At 36.8% G+C, this 14,751-nt stretch overlaps 6 protein-coding genes across 6 annotated transcripts; 3 read left to right on the forward strand and 3 right to left on the reverse strand.

Annotated features, from left to right (window-relative positions):
• Positions 1-4: 4 nt before the first annotated feature.
• Positions 5-1,383, forward strand: PHYBLDRAFT_148953 (hypothetical protein; the record flags this gene model as incomplete). Its single annotated transcript, XM_018432187.1, has 6 exons — positions 5-119; positions 232-327; positions 390-536; positions 648-895; positions 965-1,148; positions 1,229-1,383. 6 exons carry the CDS (start codon positions 5-7, stop codon positions 1,381-1,383), a joined length of 945 nt encoding a protein of 314 aa, XP_018287803.1.
• Positions 1,384-1,576: 193 nt separating this feature from the next.
• On the reverse strand, positions 1,577-2,144 carry PHYBLDRAFT_156047 (hypothetical protein; the record flags this gene model as incomplete). Its single annotated transcript, XM_018433459.1, has 2 exons — positions 1,577-1,894; positions 2,142-2,144. 2 exons carry the CDS (start codon positions 2,142-2,144, stop codon positions 1,577-1,579), a joined length of 321 nt encoding a protein of 106 aa, XP_018287804.1.
• PHYBLDRAFT_148955 (hypothetical protein) lies at positions 2,143-3,986 on the forward strand (the record flags this gene model as incomplete). Its single annotated transcript, XM_018432188.1, has 4 exons — positions 2,143-2,232; positions 2,323-2,387; positions 2,542-3,221; positions 3,328-3,986. The coding sequence occupies 4 exons, from the start codon at positions 2,143-2,145 to the stop codon at positions 3,984-3,986; spliced, it is 1,494 nt and encodes a 497-aa protein (XP_018287805.1).
• Positions 3,987-4,158: 172 nt separating this feature from the next.
• PHYBLDRAFT_126695 (hypothetical protein) lies at positions 4,159-6,487 on the reverse strand. Its single transcript, XM_018429118.1, has 7 exons — positions 6,225-6,487; positions 5,829-6,130; positions 5,543-5,742; positions 5,002-5,438; positions 4,772-4,927; positions 4,562-4,692; positions 4,159-4,484 (listed from the first exon to the last, which is right to left on the reverse strand). Exons 1-7 carry the CDS (start codon positions 6,434-6,436, stop codon positions 4,261-4,263), a joined length of 1,662 nt encoding a protein of 553 aa, XP_018287806.1. The 5' UTR covers positions 6,437-6,487; the 3' UTR covers positions 4,159-4,260.
• Positions 6,488-9,065: 2,578 nt separating this feature from the next.
• PHYBLDRAFT_26823 (hypothetical protein) lies at positions 9,066-10,864 on the forward strand (the record flags this gene model as incomplete). Its single annotated transcript, XM_018439901.1, has 5 exons — positions 9,066-9,492; positions 9,675-9,737; positions 9,888-10,312; positions 10,460-10,581; positions 10,666-10,864. 5 exons carry the CDS (start codon positions 9,066-9,068, stop codon positions 10,862-10,864), a joined length of 1,236 nt encoding a protein of 411 aa, XP_018287807.1.
• Positions 10,865-13,509: 2,645 nt separating this feature from the next.
• On the reverse strand, positions 13,510-14,484 carry PHYBLDRAFT_126696 (C2H2-type zinc finger transcription factor). The gene is made up of 3 exons (XM_018429119.1): positions 14,450-14,484; positions 14,129-14,252; positions 13,510-14,005 (listed from the first exon to the last, which is right to left on the reverse strand). Exons 2-3 carry the CDS (start codon positions 14,184-14,186, stop codon positions 13,605-13,607), a joined length of 459 nt encoding a protein of 152 aa, XP_018287808.1. The 5' UTR covers positions 14,187-14,252; positions 14,450-14,484; the 3' UTR covers positions 13,510-13,604.
• Positions 14,485-14,751: the final 267 nt, after the last annotated feature.

A 14,751-nucleotide genomic window follows, 5' to 3' on the forward strand; every position in this document is an offset into this window, starting at 1 on the left:
TGTCATGGAACTCACTTTGAAAGACATAACATACTTGAATCAGGATCCCTTATTCAATACTCCTCTTAAATTGTTAATTAGAAATGTCATTGACATTAGTCCACACAAGGAATTTAAAGGTACCTGCCTTTTTGCTCCTGTTTTTTATTCTCTTTTCTTGTTTTTAATTTTAACTTTATGGATCTTTCTTCATTACGATGCTGATTATGAAAATAAAAAAAAAACATAAAGATCTCTATCAACATTATGATCATATTGTACGCTATGCTGAAGTCTGTGGTGTAATTGTTGGAATTGAACAAAATTATTATGGTCATACATACACAGGTAAACCTGAAAAGATCTTAGTATAAGATATGAGCATGTGTATATATGGAAATCTTTAATAGTGGATGATTCCACGGGACTTCTGGATTGTCATTATTGGAAGCTTATGGATAGCGAACCGCTTGCTTTCAATCTCAGTCAGACAGTGCGTTTAAGAGGAAAGCTAAGCGACTATCGAGAAAAACGGCAATTGATAATTGATGATAAAGGTGAGAACCAAGAAATAAAACAGCAAAACTCTTGATCCTTTTACTTGGGTGCATATTCTTTAAATTTATTTTCATATTTACTCTGACCAATGTGTTATGTAAACCACGTAGAGCTTGTAGAAAATATGGAAGAGAGTGTCCATTGGGTTGAGGCTTTACACTTGGATAAGTATTATCGAAAATCATATATGCTACCCTCACTACCAGAATCTTCAGATATACAAAGCGAAGAAGATCCCTTTGAATCTGCACTGCTAGCTTATTGGCGAAAACACCCGGATGATGTTTATTCTTTCGCGGAAGTCTGTCAAGACCCAGATTTGGTAGAGTTGGCTCACAAGCTTTTGTCCGAAGTATCAGTAAGAACAACGATCAGTATATATATACATATATAGCATTTCTCATGTAATCTCACAAACTTGTTTTAGGGATGGGGAGTGACTGAACACGATTTGGTCGAGCTTTTTTCTTCAACTACCAAAGCACTTGCAAGAGCTGGATATCTTGCTCCAGCTGGTTCATCAGAAAGTAATCTTTATAGGCTAATGACTCCAAAAGAACTTGAAAAGGGTGTTCTCAAAATTATAAACGAAATTTGTGAACTAATGGATCGTAATGGCAAGTTAAATGCTCCCCTATATTTCCCACACAGCATTCTCACTCATCCACAACACATATTTCTTTTCTTCTAGTTGGTATACGCAAGAACTACATTATCGAGCGATTCCGCAAGTACCCCGCTTTTTGCTTTGTCGAGGATAGTACTATCATATCCATTATTAAGTCTCTTTTGGAGCAAAGTGTCCTGTATGAGTCTGACTATAATGTATACAAGATCGTCGTCTGAATCGTTTGGATCGTCTGAAATTGCGTCTTGTTTTGGTGTAAAGTTGATCCAGATTTAAGCTTTGTTCGAGAATCGTTGTGGTTTATGGTTTGGTTTGGTTTGCGTTGTTTATTTTCATTCCGCTTAGTGCAAAAAATACAATAAATATCAAGGCGCTTATTGCAAAAAAAAATACAACAAATATCAAAGGCGCTTAGAAGACGAGAGCGGCACCCTTGGTCTTCTTGTCACCACCCAACTCGAAGTGCTTGCAACGCTTGATGGAGAGCTGCATCTTGTACTTGCAAGCGGTGCACTCAAGACGAAGGACAATCTTCTTGGTAGTCTTGGCTTTCTTGTGGAAGACGGGCTTGGTCTGACCACCATAACCAGACTGCTTACGGTCGTAACGTCTCTTACCCTGAGCAAAGAGGGAAGCCTTACCAGCCTTGTACTGGGTAACCTTGTGAGGAGTGTGCTTCTTGCACTTGCCGCCCTTGCAAAAGGTGTTTCTGGTTTTGGGAATGTTAACCTAGGAAGTTGCAGGCAGAATTAGTCATCAAATTCGTCATTGGTGATGTGGCGTAATGTATATTGGCATTGGATGGGTCATTGAATGATGTGCTGAAAAAGGAAGTTTCTGATTGTCGTCGCGTGTAGTCGTGGTTGGTCTTAATCGATTTACTGATATTTTATCCATCCATCCATCTGCCCTTGTATATCTTATCCATATCATCCATTTTATCTGTATTTCTGCCTGTTGTCCTCTTTATCCTTACCATGGCGAGAACCGACGGGAGAGAGGAGGTTCAACTTTCAGCCAGTGCCTTGGCCAGCCTTAGGCTTCTGGTAGCCGGATTAATTCGTGACGTCAGAAAGCTCTTTATTCACGCGGGGTAACCGCATATATTACTTTTTCCTTTTTTCTCTTTTTTTTTTGTCTTTTTTTTTTCTTTGTAGTTTTCCTCTGCCATGGACCATGAAGAAAACAATCCATTACATCCAGGCTCGGCACCATCTGAAGAGTGCGTGTTGCTACTGTTGTCGAAATGCACTATCTTTTGATTGATAGAATGTGAATAAATACGCTGATAATAACAGTTTATATATTTATAAAAATAAAATAAAAATGTTTTGACTCGTCCTTCCATGGCATCCTCTCTTCCTGTTGTATTCTAGGTCATCCTCTATTATTTCACATACCCATTTAGTAAATTCCTCTCATAATACACATCCACGACCAATTAAGATGGAATCTACCCGTGAACGATCTTCAATCGGCCGTAAAACCATCAATACAGCCAAACCAGCTACAATCACCAATGATAGACTATCATCCGAACAGTTAATTTCTCTTAGTCGTCGAATTGATCCATCTGAGCTTCTACCACCAAACTGTCCACCAACAAAGCCGGATCTTCCGCCATTCCTCTACCAAACATGTAGTGACCTTTGGTCCAGACAACCTCTCCCTACCCATCCCAATATTCATCTCCTTGCTGATCTCTTCAAAATACGCTTCACTCAAGCAAAATGCCGACTTTCTAATCTCCTCAAAGACATACCAGACCACCCTCTTTCTCACTCCCTACAAACACCCTCCATGCACTGCATTCAACCCCTTTTTAAACACCACATGCCAGGTACACTCAAACGTACGGTCGGAAATGGCAAGAATCTTTTTCACTTGGGAGGCCGGAAAAATATATTGCCCTCTCCTTCACTACCTACTATTCGACGTCGCAATACCAAAGGACATAAAAAGAAAGCACCTGTCTTGCAGGCCAAGACAAAAAGAACTCCAGGAACTAGACGACAACCTCAAGCACAGCTTATTCCGCCCATAACTTTGGAGGATGGTACGTCATTGATTATAATGATAACAAAAAATAAAGAGAGAAAGAAAAGAAAGAAAAGAATAGAAAAAGGAGAAGTAGAAAAAAAGGAAATCTCATGGCGGTCTAGGATCGGTTGTTTTTGTTTGTGAGCCATGCAATAAACGTTACAAGAATCGTGGTGGGTTGATCTACCATCTCGATCGCTGCCAATACCAATTAGACAAGAAAGAGGAAGATCCTGTAATCATGCACTGCGTTTGTGATAAGCCAAGCGAAGATAGTAGAGAGCGGATTCAATGCGATGACTGTAGAGAATGGCTTCATCTTGACTGCATCACCAAACCGACTACGAGTGAATTTCATTGTCCACGATGTGTAACGTCATATGAATTACCTCAACCAGTTGATGGTCTCATTTGGAATCCAGACTTATCTGATCCTCATGGCCAGGTCATTGCTGCATGGCGAGATCCTCATCACACGCTCACGACAGAAGCTGCAAATGAAGCGTGGAACAGATTAAGTGAGGATACATATAGAACCAACGAAAGGCATACTTTTTCTCATTTGTCTGCTCCAGACAATAATAGTCTCACCCGACAATTTTCTTTCGTTGACACTCTATCAGGTACTGGACTAGATGATGTTGACTATGATGATACAGACTATATGTCTGTTCAGCAACTCAACAACCAACTACCTTCTTCGGCTCTCTCTTGCGAAGATGATAACTTGTGGTTTGAATTTACAAGCTTTGATGATGACCATTTAAGCCCTATCCACTAAGAAATACTTCTTTTGCACGTACGCACACATATACACGCATAAATCACCCAAACAGCGCGGTGAATTAGTATATAAATATAAAAACAAAGGCAGGTGAATAGACCTCCTCTATTTTATTTTATGTGTGCGCGCGGTCGTTCGTTCGTTCGTGTGGGTGTGGGGGTGTGTAATTGTGTGTGCATGTGCATGTGTATATAATAGTAACAATAACAATAAAAATAAAAGATAAAAAAGAAAGAAAAAAAGAAACTTGCTGGTCGAGAGAGGCTTCTGCTTATTGGAATAATGTCTCTTCGTGTTTCTTCTTTGACTTAACTACGCCTCCTTTAGTCTGAGCAGATTCATGGTTGGCAAGTTCAGGAGGCACTTTTGAAAGAGGTGATTTTACCATCATCTGTTTCAGGTCATACATAACCTCTGTGTCGGTATTTGACAAGAAGGTTATTGCTACACCAGTCTTTCCTGCACGACCAGTACGACCGATACGATGGGTGTAGTCTGCAATATTTACCACAAAATAGAGATGATATTAGTTACCATTTTAACTAAATCGTATTGTGCCTTGCTCACTATACCTTCAATATTGTTGGCCATGTCGTAGTTAATAACCAGAGAAACGTTTTTGACATCAATACCACGACCAGCGACATCGGTAGCCACAAGTATATCGGCCGATCCTGTTTTTACTTGAGAAAGAGCAGACTCTCTATTTTGATGAAGTTTAGATTGAATGTAAATGACAGCAATTTCAAGAAGAGGGAGAAGCATTGTACTATAATTATTACCTCTGTTCCTGAGATTTACCACCGTGCAAAGTAACAGCTTGGTGACCCAGTCTGTTGAGCGCCTTTGCAAGAACATCCACACCCTTCTTTTGGTTAACAAAGATAATAATTGGTGGTGCATAGTTTCCAGAATTGAGGATCTCCAAAAGACGGTTCCTAATACAATTGTTGTTAGACCATTTGTAAATGGTTTCTTTTTTGAATGTCCCACTCTTCAAAAAGACACTTACTTCTTCTTATTCTCATCATTGATCATCTCCACACGCTGTTCAACTGACTCGACGGCCTGACCGGCCTGACCAATTGTGACTACTGCAGGACGACGCAGATACTTCTTTGCGAGACGTTCTACTGCAGGAGGCATGGTAGCTGAAAACATAGTGGTTTGTCGGAACTTGCGACCACTGTTTGTTACCATCAAAGCTTCAATGTTTTCTGCCTCATCTCCTTCAGGCTTGACATTGGATACTGGCAGGGCATCCAGAATCAAATTGACATCAGTCTCAAAACCCATATCAATCATACGATCGGCTTCATCCATGACCACATAAGTACACTGATTGAGTACTAAAATTCGACGGTCCAAGAAATCTCGGAGACGACCAGGAGTAGCAATAATAATTTCGGCACCATTACGCAAATTAAAAGATTGTTCTTCAATAGCGTGCTGAATAAAAACAAAATAATTTTTTAAAAGAAGTTTGAAATGATATATATATATATATGTGTATGTATGTATGTATGGCTATAAAGAAGAAGACATATACTTACACCACCAATAACGGACACACAGTTGAATCCAAGAGGTGTACAGAACTTGAGTGTTTCTTGCTCGATCTGTTGAGCCAATTCACGAGTTGGGGCCATGATAAGTGCATAAGGACCATCTGACATGTTTTCCTCTGTCAACTTTGGAAGATCCGAGATGTAAACCAACAAAGGAATAACGAAAGAGGCAGTTTTACCAGAACCTTTCCAAGGCAAGGGAGGGAAATTGATAATCAATAAACATTGTGATAAGAAGAATACAATAAGCACAATATATATATATGCGTACCTGTTTCTGCAACGCCGATAATATCTCTGCACTGAATTCCGATGGGGATTGCCTGTCTCTGAATAGGTGTTGGTTCCTTGTAACCAACCTGATCGATGATCTTCAAGACATTATCAGGTAGCCCAGATTCCTTCCATGATCGAATAGGTCTTGGAATACCACCACCCTTTGTTGAGATATTGAAGTCTTCTTTGAAAATACGCCAGTCTCTTTCTGCCATTTGTTCCAAAGGCTTCTCTGTCCAGTGACGATCGTCCCACATCATCTTGGCTTCTCTCTTCTTGTCCATCTCTATAAGTTCTCTATATATATATCTTACATTAACATTTTCCTTTCTTTGCTTTTCTTCCTTCCATCCTCTATGATACTATATATATATATGTAGGCTTTACTCACGCTGCTCTTTCGATCTCTTCGTCTGTGCGTCTCTCCTTCAACATTTGGTTGTAGAACTCCGATTTCTGCTTTTTCTGTTCCTTAATGTCAATACCTGCAATATGTCCACGACCAAACATTTGTGCATTGTGGGGATTTGCGTACAGAGGATTGAAGTCATAGGATGTATCTTCTCCTGCATCCCAGTCAAACACAAACTTGCGCTCATTCATACGTCTGATCTTTCTCTTTTTTCGCTCACCACCGATGTAACGTTCTCTGATGGCTTGTTTTTCTTTCTCAGTTAGGTTTGACATGTCAACGTCTTCGGGGTCTACGGCTGCCTCTCTCTCTCTCATCCTGCTGTCCCGTCCTCGATTGTCACGATCATTGCGTCTATCTCTGTCGTAGCGTCCATACCGCGACTGATGCTGCTGCTCTTGGATTTTTCGGTGCTCGTCCTCGGCTTTGAAGTCAAAGTCTTGTCTTGCTTTTCGTTCTTCTTCTTGTTTTTTACGTTGTTCTTCAACATCCTTTTGACGTTTCTCTAGGGCAAGCTTAGCACGCTCTTCTTTAGTTAGGAATTTTGGCTGATTAAATATATATATATATATATAAGATGTTTTGGTTAGATGAAACTTTAGTTTGAGCTTTTTTTTGTTTTTGCTTTTGGTGGCAATGTACCTTGTCTGTTTCCAATTTATCTTTTTCTTTTTTCTCCAAGATCTCTTCGATCGACACCGGCACACGCTTTTTAGGCTCTTCTTCTACAGGTTCTGCGACCTTTTCTGATTCAGTGCGCGGATTGCGTCGATCTGCGAGATCTTTCAAGTCTTGCCTAGAGCTTTTGTCGCGGTCGTGGCGATCGTCTCTAGATGGACCTCTGGCATCATTGCGTCGGTCGAATCTTCGGTCGTCTCGTTCACGATCATCGCGATCTCTTCTGGGTCTATCACGGCGGTCGTCGTAGCGTCGATGGGGGGCATGACGGTCATCACGGCGCTCATCACGGCGGTCATTGTATCGTTCACGATCATAGCCATCTGGACCACGACGTGGTGGTGAGCGTGAATAAGGGCGAGAGGACATTTGTATTTAATAGTTTAAAAACAAAAAGATACAACCACAATTACTATAATATATATATATTTATAATAATATTTAAATATATACAATTATTATTATTTTTATATTTTTTTTTGGTCGAAACACTTGTCAGTGTGGTTGCAGTGGTGAGTAAGTACTGTACGCTTAATTTGACCGAATACGTCACAAGAAAAAAAACTCCGGTGTCTACCATAAATCGAACAGTCTATGTGTCTATGTGTCTGTGTGTCTGTGTGTCTGTGTGTCTGTGTCTGTGTGTGATATTTGTGTTGGTTTAATTGGTGAAAGTTGGCCAAGATATCAGATAGACTTTATGGATCTTGTTTTTTTTTATGTGCTTAGGATCAATAGATCAACATAAACAATCCAAGGTTTCTTTTTATTTTTTATTTCGTATTCTGCTACTTTAAATTACTATTTTTCATACAGAAAATGGATGTCCGTTTGGATGTAAAAGAAAAAGAAAAGCTCTATTTGTGGATAACAAATAAGAAAAACCTATTTTATAAAACATACACATACAGACACATAATTTGTTATATTTTGTTATATTAAAGACTTCTTTATATATATATATATATATATATATATTCACATACATGTATTGGAGACTAATGAGTTTGTCTTTCTATAGATTTGCAGACAAGATGACAAGAAGAAGACTAAATCCAATTTATAGACCGAGGGAAAACATTATTTGTTTAGAAGCTTGATTTATTAATACAATATAGCCTTGGCGAGACCTTTAATATAGATATATATATATATATATATATATATATATATATCTGTGTATTATGGTTAAAAGGTTTTTATTTGAATATAAATAAAGTATATATATTTTTTAGCGATAATAATGTCAAGGTAACAAATGGCAATGTTAATAATAATATTTTGATTTAATATAATTATGATAGCTGTCAAGGTATTTATCATTATAATTATAAAGATATGAGACTATTTTTTAGGTAACTAGGCAACATAGAATATAAGTATTGTAAACACCAAAAGAAGAAGAAAATAGGTAAACAAGGTAGAAATCTTATAAAGATAAAGAGGGAAAAGCTTGAAAGAATAAAAAGGCTGTTATTTTATTTTATTTTGTATTTATTTATATTTATTTTATATATTTATTCTTTGGCTGCTGTTTCTGTTGGATATTGGCTTTCGTTGCTAGTTAGTGTTTGGCATGAGGAACATAACTTTCTGGCTACGCAAATTTACATTTTTATGCAGGAGTACGTATGCGTGGAATTGAAGCGAGGATAGAACATATGGAGGTTTGAGTTGGGGACTTTATTTTATTTTTTCTGCCTCTCTCTATCTGTAATGTCTTTATAGTCTTTGGACGGTGATTATAAGCAAATGCTATTCTATTTATTTACTTTCGGATGTCCTTGTTTGCTACAGCGTCCAAAAAAAGGCATAAAAAGAAAGGCAAGTAGATGACGCAGAATGTTTTTACTTTAATCTTTTCTTTCTTTCTCTATTTATTTCTACTTCTCTTTCTCTTTCTCTTTCTCTATCTTTGCTTCATTCTTGCCTTGAAACTTAACCTTGTCTGGCTTATAATTCATGACCAAGGAACTGGCAATAACCTTCGACAATGCTACCAAGCATGAGTCTTCTAGTTCCACAAAGGTAGAATGGGAGCACATCGACAATAGTCTGGACGGATCTGTCACTTGCTGTGAAGACACACCTTCGATTATCTCGTCTTCTCAAGACACAATAGACGTTTTGGACAAGCCGAGTATGTGGACAAGAATTAGATGTACTGCCATTAGCCTCTTCAAAAGGTACTGGTTTTTGGTCGGACTAGGTTTCGCAATAGGTCTGGCATGGGCCATCCCAGATGTCGGCAAGACCAATGGCGTTCTCCAGGCGCAATACACCATCCGATGGGGTGCGGTTATCCTGATATTCTTACTGTCTGGTCTCGGTATAGAAGTCAGAGAGCTTTTTCATACATTCTTACAGTGGAGACTTCACCTGGTTGTCCAGATAATCAGTTTTATTATCATGCCTCTTACCATGTACACCGTCACCTACATCTTTATGAGCGCCAATGCCCCGATGGACAACATGATGTATAAAGGGTGGATCATTGCGTTGTCGACCAGTACGACTGTCTCTTCAAATGCGATTATGACTCGAAACGCCGGGGGCAACGATGGTGCTGGTAATATTTGCTTTTTAGTTTCTTAGTCTTTTTCGATGTGCCAATCAGAGGATAGTTGGAGGAGTATTGTGCCTTTGATTTTCCTTGCCTTGCTTTGTTTTGCTTTGCTTGGATTTGCATTGTTTTAAGCTTGTCTTCTTATCTTATCCATTTTGTTTTTCTTTGGTTTTTTTGACACACAGCTCTATTCAACGCCGCGGTTGGTAATATCATGGGTGTCTTTATTTCTCCTGCATTGATTGAATGTAAACTGCTCATCTCTTCTTTGTGTCTTTTTAGCTATTTTATTTTAAAGCAAAAAGATTAATAGCAAATTAACCTTTTTATATGTGTATGATATGTATGTGGTATACAAACAAATCTATATATCACTATCATTATATGCTTTTGTTTAGTGTTTGAGAATGACACTACACTATTTCCCCCAGGAACCGAACGTGGAGATCCCAACTATCTCTCCATTCTCAAGACTATGGGACTTACTGTTCTCTTACCATTAGTAGCAGGACAGGCCATTCGTTACTTTTTCCCTAAACAAACGACTTATCTGGCGGCCAAACTCCGGTTTCCAATCATCAACAGCTTGGCCCTCATAGTTCTGGTTTGGTCTGTGTTTTGCGATGGTGTGGCGAGCAATGCGTTTGTGAACATGAAGACTGTCGATATCCTGGCCATTTTGTTTGTCGACATGTTTATGTATCTATTTGGCTGCGGTCTCTGTCTGTTTGTTGCTCGTCTCCCGTGGCCTAGACGATACATTAGAGAGCCTATTTGGGTCAGAAAGTGGAGGTTCTCAAAAAAAGATGCAGTGGCAATCATGGTAAGTGCTCTTTACTTTTAATCAATTTTTACAATAAAAAAAATTCAAGATTTAAAAAAAAATTCAAAATTCACAATTCAAAATTCAAGATTCAAGATTATGCATGTTTCTGTGCATTTGTATATTAATACATTTAATGTTCTCCAGTACTGTGGATCTACAAAGGCAGCATCTATGGGCATAGTGTTGATCAATGTGCTTTACAATAAGAGCAGTTATGATGTTGTTGGTGTTCTATCACTCCCATCCCTATTGTACCATATCTCACAGTAAGTTGATCCGATGCTTTTTTGGAACTAGATTTATAAATCACATCTGACTTGTATAACTAAAATTATCATTGGTTTTTACAGACTCTTCCTTGGAAACTTTCAAGTTGGTTTTTTAAAAAAGTGGGTCAAAGAAGGTGAAAGAGAGTTAACAGAAGCTGATGGACCCCACGACACCTCATACGAGTCCAGGATGACATTACCGAGATTCACAAAGGGACAAGTCATAATAGACGAGATCAAGGAAATCAAATCCCACCCTCAGGTTGCCCCCACTGCATAAATACCACCTTTTCTCTTGTTTTCGTTCTTCTTCTTCTTTTGTTATTACTATTCTTACTATTCTTACTGTTCTATTCTATTATATTCTATTCTCATCATGCTCTAATCATAAATATCAGTTTATTCACAATTTGTAATGGAATGAATTGTATCACTCATGTATACATCTCTATATATAATATATATTTATATATTTAAACCAAAAACTGCAACAAAATGATTATTAAAATTACTATTATTTATCTCTTTTTCTCTCTTCCTTGGTCTTTTAAACCTCTCGTTCAACATTTTGTATTGGATAATATTTTAAATATGAATGGTTTCAAATTAATATTATTATTGCTTTGTATTTCAATACAAACCACCTTATTGTATTCGATCTTTCTGTTTTTCTGTGTTGATGATATTGTTGATGATAAGCAGATTTCTAGCTGTCCCTTTTGCATAGACTCAATACGGAAGGTACAAGTAGATTTTTTTTAATTTGGAAGATCTATTATTGCTAATAAATAAATAAATAAATAAATAAAATACTGCCACGTTTGTGACATTTAGTTATCATTATAAATATATGAAATGATCCCAGTAAATACCAAACAAGCTGATACTTCTTTTTTCTTTATTGGTTTGTTTTATATCAATACAAAGGAGTGCTTTCGAAAAATCAAAAGAGTCGGGTTTTTTCAAATACAAGTTTCTTGTTCTTAATCCATATTTAATAACAGCAACAACAAGAACAAGAACAACAAAAAGAAGGGTGAAAAGTCGAGTATTTAGCTGTTACAAGTATATCTTCATTTGGTTTTTGGTTTTTGTTTCTTGGGGACCAGATGTTTTTGATTTGTTGCCTCATATACACAGTTTATGCACAACCCAAGATAAGGGACCAATTAAATAATATCCGGTTGTGTTAAATATATAAATATATATTTCATGTGTTTTGGATCAAAGAAAGACATATGATTTGTCTTGATCTACACCTACTGTTATCAAGATTATTACAAAGTCTTGCATTGAATATGTTTGTATCTGTATATATTTATTTATTTGTGTGTGTGTATATGCCGATTGTGCAGATTGTACTTACTGGTCATTTAACATTCAAATGATTTACTTTATAAATAAATGAAGAAATTAGTACTGTAATTTGTGCTTTATGATTGAGGCGCTCTTACTTAAACACAGTACATAAAACTGTTTATATATCATTTGTTAAATATAAGGAAAGATATTTAATACGCAGAAATCAGAACTATGTATTAGAATTTAATGTTGCATTTGATCGCTCTGTCTCAGTGGGCGTAAAAATACACGCCCACCACCGAAACATACGTACACACAATTATTAAAACAATAATTAGATCAATCAAACCAGTAGTTATTTACAGGTTACTATACATCTATGTATATATGTATATATGTATTTATTGTACAGTTTTTGTTTACAAAGACGAAGAAGAAGAAAAAAACATGTGCTAACAAATTAGCTTTACTGTTTTTGATACTAGGATTTTTGTGAGCTTTACTAGGGCTCTGTTATTGCAGCAAGTATATGTGTGTGTATGTAATGTGTGTGTTTGTGTGTGTTTTTAAGTTTTGGGGTGAGTTATCAAGATAATAGGAATAAACAGATATCAGTGATAAATGCATGCACTATGTGCATATGTATGCCTGTAAAATTATATACGTTTCTGTTTTTTTTGTGTATAAAATGAGTAAATTCCTAGTAGACATGATGTCAAATATTGATCTGTATGTTCTTATACTCGAGTTTTTTGAGCTAACTTGCGATTGTCTTCATAATAAGTCTATTAAAATGATAGATATTGATTAAAGGGATCTATTGTAATAAAGAACATAAAAGGTAGTCATCACAACAATGATAGCATAGTAAGAGTCTTGGAGTTTGACATCAGAAATAGGTTTGGGGAAGCTCTATTGTTGCCTTGTTTCTGTGTTTTCTTTTCTATTTTATACATATTAAAGACCCCCCTAAGATTTCTTCAGATCTCCTTGTTTTCATCCCCTTTTCTTGTGTGATTTGCTATACAATTTGCGTTTGTTTTGTATTCTATCTTACTTTCGTTCCATAATCTGTATATAATAATTAGAATAACTATAAATATTTAATCTTTGAAACTTTTGTTTGATCAATACAATTGTGTTGTCTAGCATCAAATTTGAGCATATAAACTTATAATCTTAACCGCTGGCTTTCAGAGCTTACTTATTATGGTCTGTTTTGCTATGTATAAATAGAATATGTAGAGAAGATAAGCACCATGTCAAAGTGATTCATCGTCAATTATTCTCTTCATTTCACCCCCCTTTCTTATTTTTTTTTTATCTCTTTACATATTATATAAAATTTATATTCAAAGTTACAAATGGCTAGTGTATCTGGTTATGTTTGTAGCCAAAATAGCACAGAAACTATGGTACAAACTAATCGGCCCTCCTGTTAATGAATAAATGAAGGCTGGATAACTCAATAAATGAAGAACTTATTGAAATCGGCTCAATACAAATTTGGATCTTTTTTTCATTCTTTCCTTATTTATAAATATCATCTATATATGTATATACTTGTGTATACTTGTGTATATTTGTACGTGTACTCTTGTATATATATATGTGTGTGGGTTTGTAGTGATGGTAATGATTACCATAAAAAATATTATTATTACAATTACAATTATTATTATTTTCAATACATCTTATAATTATTATTATGTGGAAGACTAGTGCCAATTAGTCTGCCATTTTTTTATTCCATTGCTATAATGCGATGGGTGGGAGTTTGGGGAAGGTGTAGGTTGGAAGGAGTGTGGTTGGGAGTCTGGGTAGCAATGAATGGGACTTTGTTGGATCGAGACCATGGAAGTAGCAGACGAGGAAGGGTCAATGAGGTGTGTGTGTGTGATCTGACCAGAGGACGGGAAAGTGTATGTGGTTGGGATGCACATCTCTGAGGACTGTGAGGGTCTTTCGGTTCTATGGTTCTTTTCGTGTTTTCGGAGAGATCGGGTATGATAATAGGTTTTGCCGCAATCGTGGTGAGGGCATTCAAAGGGCTTGATATCAGAATGTGTCTTGATGTGAGTAGTAAGAGAGTCTAGGCGAGAAAATTTCTTGTTGCAATCTGCTTTTATTTTATATTATATTTTAGAAGAATAAAATGATTAGTAAAGAAAAATAAAGAAAAGGGCATATTCAATATAATATTCTTTTTCTTTTTGTTGTATGATTTGACATGTTTTCTCACCTGAAATTTTACACTCAAAAGGTCGCTCGCCAGTATGGGTTCGAAGGTGGTTGTGCATCTTGTGGCGCTTTGTAAATGGCTTTTGGCTACGTGGACAGCCATTCCATTCGCACACATACGTTGGCTATTGTATAGTATAAAATATATCGTTAGTGACATTCTCTTTTAAAATAATTACTTTTTTAAATAGAATATAATACAGGGACTTTTTTTCTTTAAAGAATTGTAGTAATAAAAGTAGTGGTAGTAATGTATAGATAACTATGTATGTGTATGTGGTGTATAAATCTTGTATACTATATAAATATAAATTTTATGTACCTTTCCACTGCCCACGTGTGTGTCACTGATGTGCGAGATGAACTCTTGCATTACACTGAATACTTGTCCGCAATCGGTCCACTGACATTTGTAAAGATCTTCACTAATGTTTTCTGAATTTGAGCCCTCTCTTTTTATTTCCTCTTCGGTCTCTGCCATTTCACGTGGTGAGGTAGACTTTTCTGATCGATGTTGGTTGGACAGGGTGGCGGCGGCGCCAGCGGCTTGTTCTTCTTCTTTTTCTTCGATTTCTTCTGTGTGGCCATGGATAGAGTTAGAGTAAGGGTGAGAAGACGGAGCAG

This window comes from Phycomyces blakesleeanus, assembly GCF_001638985.1.
Source record: "Phycomyces blakesleeanus NRRL 1555(-) unplaced genomic scaffold PHYBLscaffold_20, whole genome shotgun sequence".
In the NCBI taxonomy this organism is placed as follows: domain Eukaryota; kingdom Fungi; phylum Mucoromycota; class Mucoromycetes; order Mucorales; family Phycomycetaceae; genus Phycomyces; species Phycomyces blakesleeanus.

Excerpts from the sequence above, each read along its gene's own strand:
- PHYBLDRAFT_126696 (XM_018429119.1), bottom strand. The coding sequence starts at position 14,186 with ATGCACAACCACCTTCGAACCCATACTGGCGAGCGACCTTTTGAGTGT. Across the intron at positions 14,006-14,128 it reads TTTTGAGTGTAAAATTTCAG|ATTGCAACAAGAAATTTTCT; the intron begins GTGAGAAAACAT and ends AAATAAAAGCAG.
- PHYBLDRAFT_126695 (XM_018429118.1), bottom strand. The coding sequence starts at position 6,436 with ATGAATGAGCGCAAGTTTGTGTTTGACTGGGATGCAGGAGAAGATACA. Across the intron at positions 6,131-6,224 it reads GAAGAGATCGAAAGAGCAGC|AGAACTTATAGAGATGGACA; the intron begins GTGAGTAAAGCC and ends ATATATATATAG. Across the intron at positions 4,485-4,561 it reads CATGGCCAACAATATTGAAG|ACTACACCCATCGTATCGGT; the intron begins GTATAGTGAGCA and ends TAAATATTGCAG.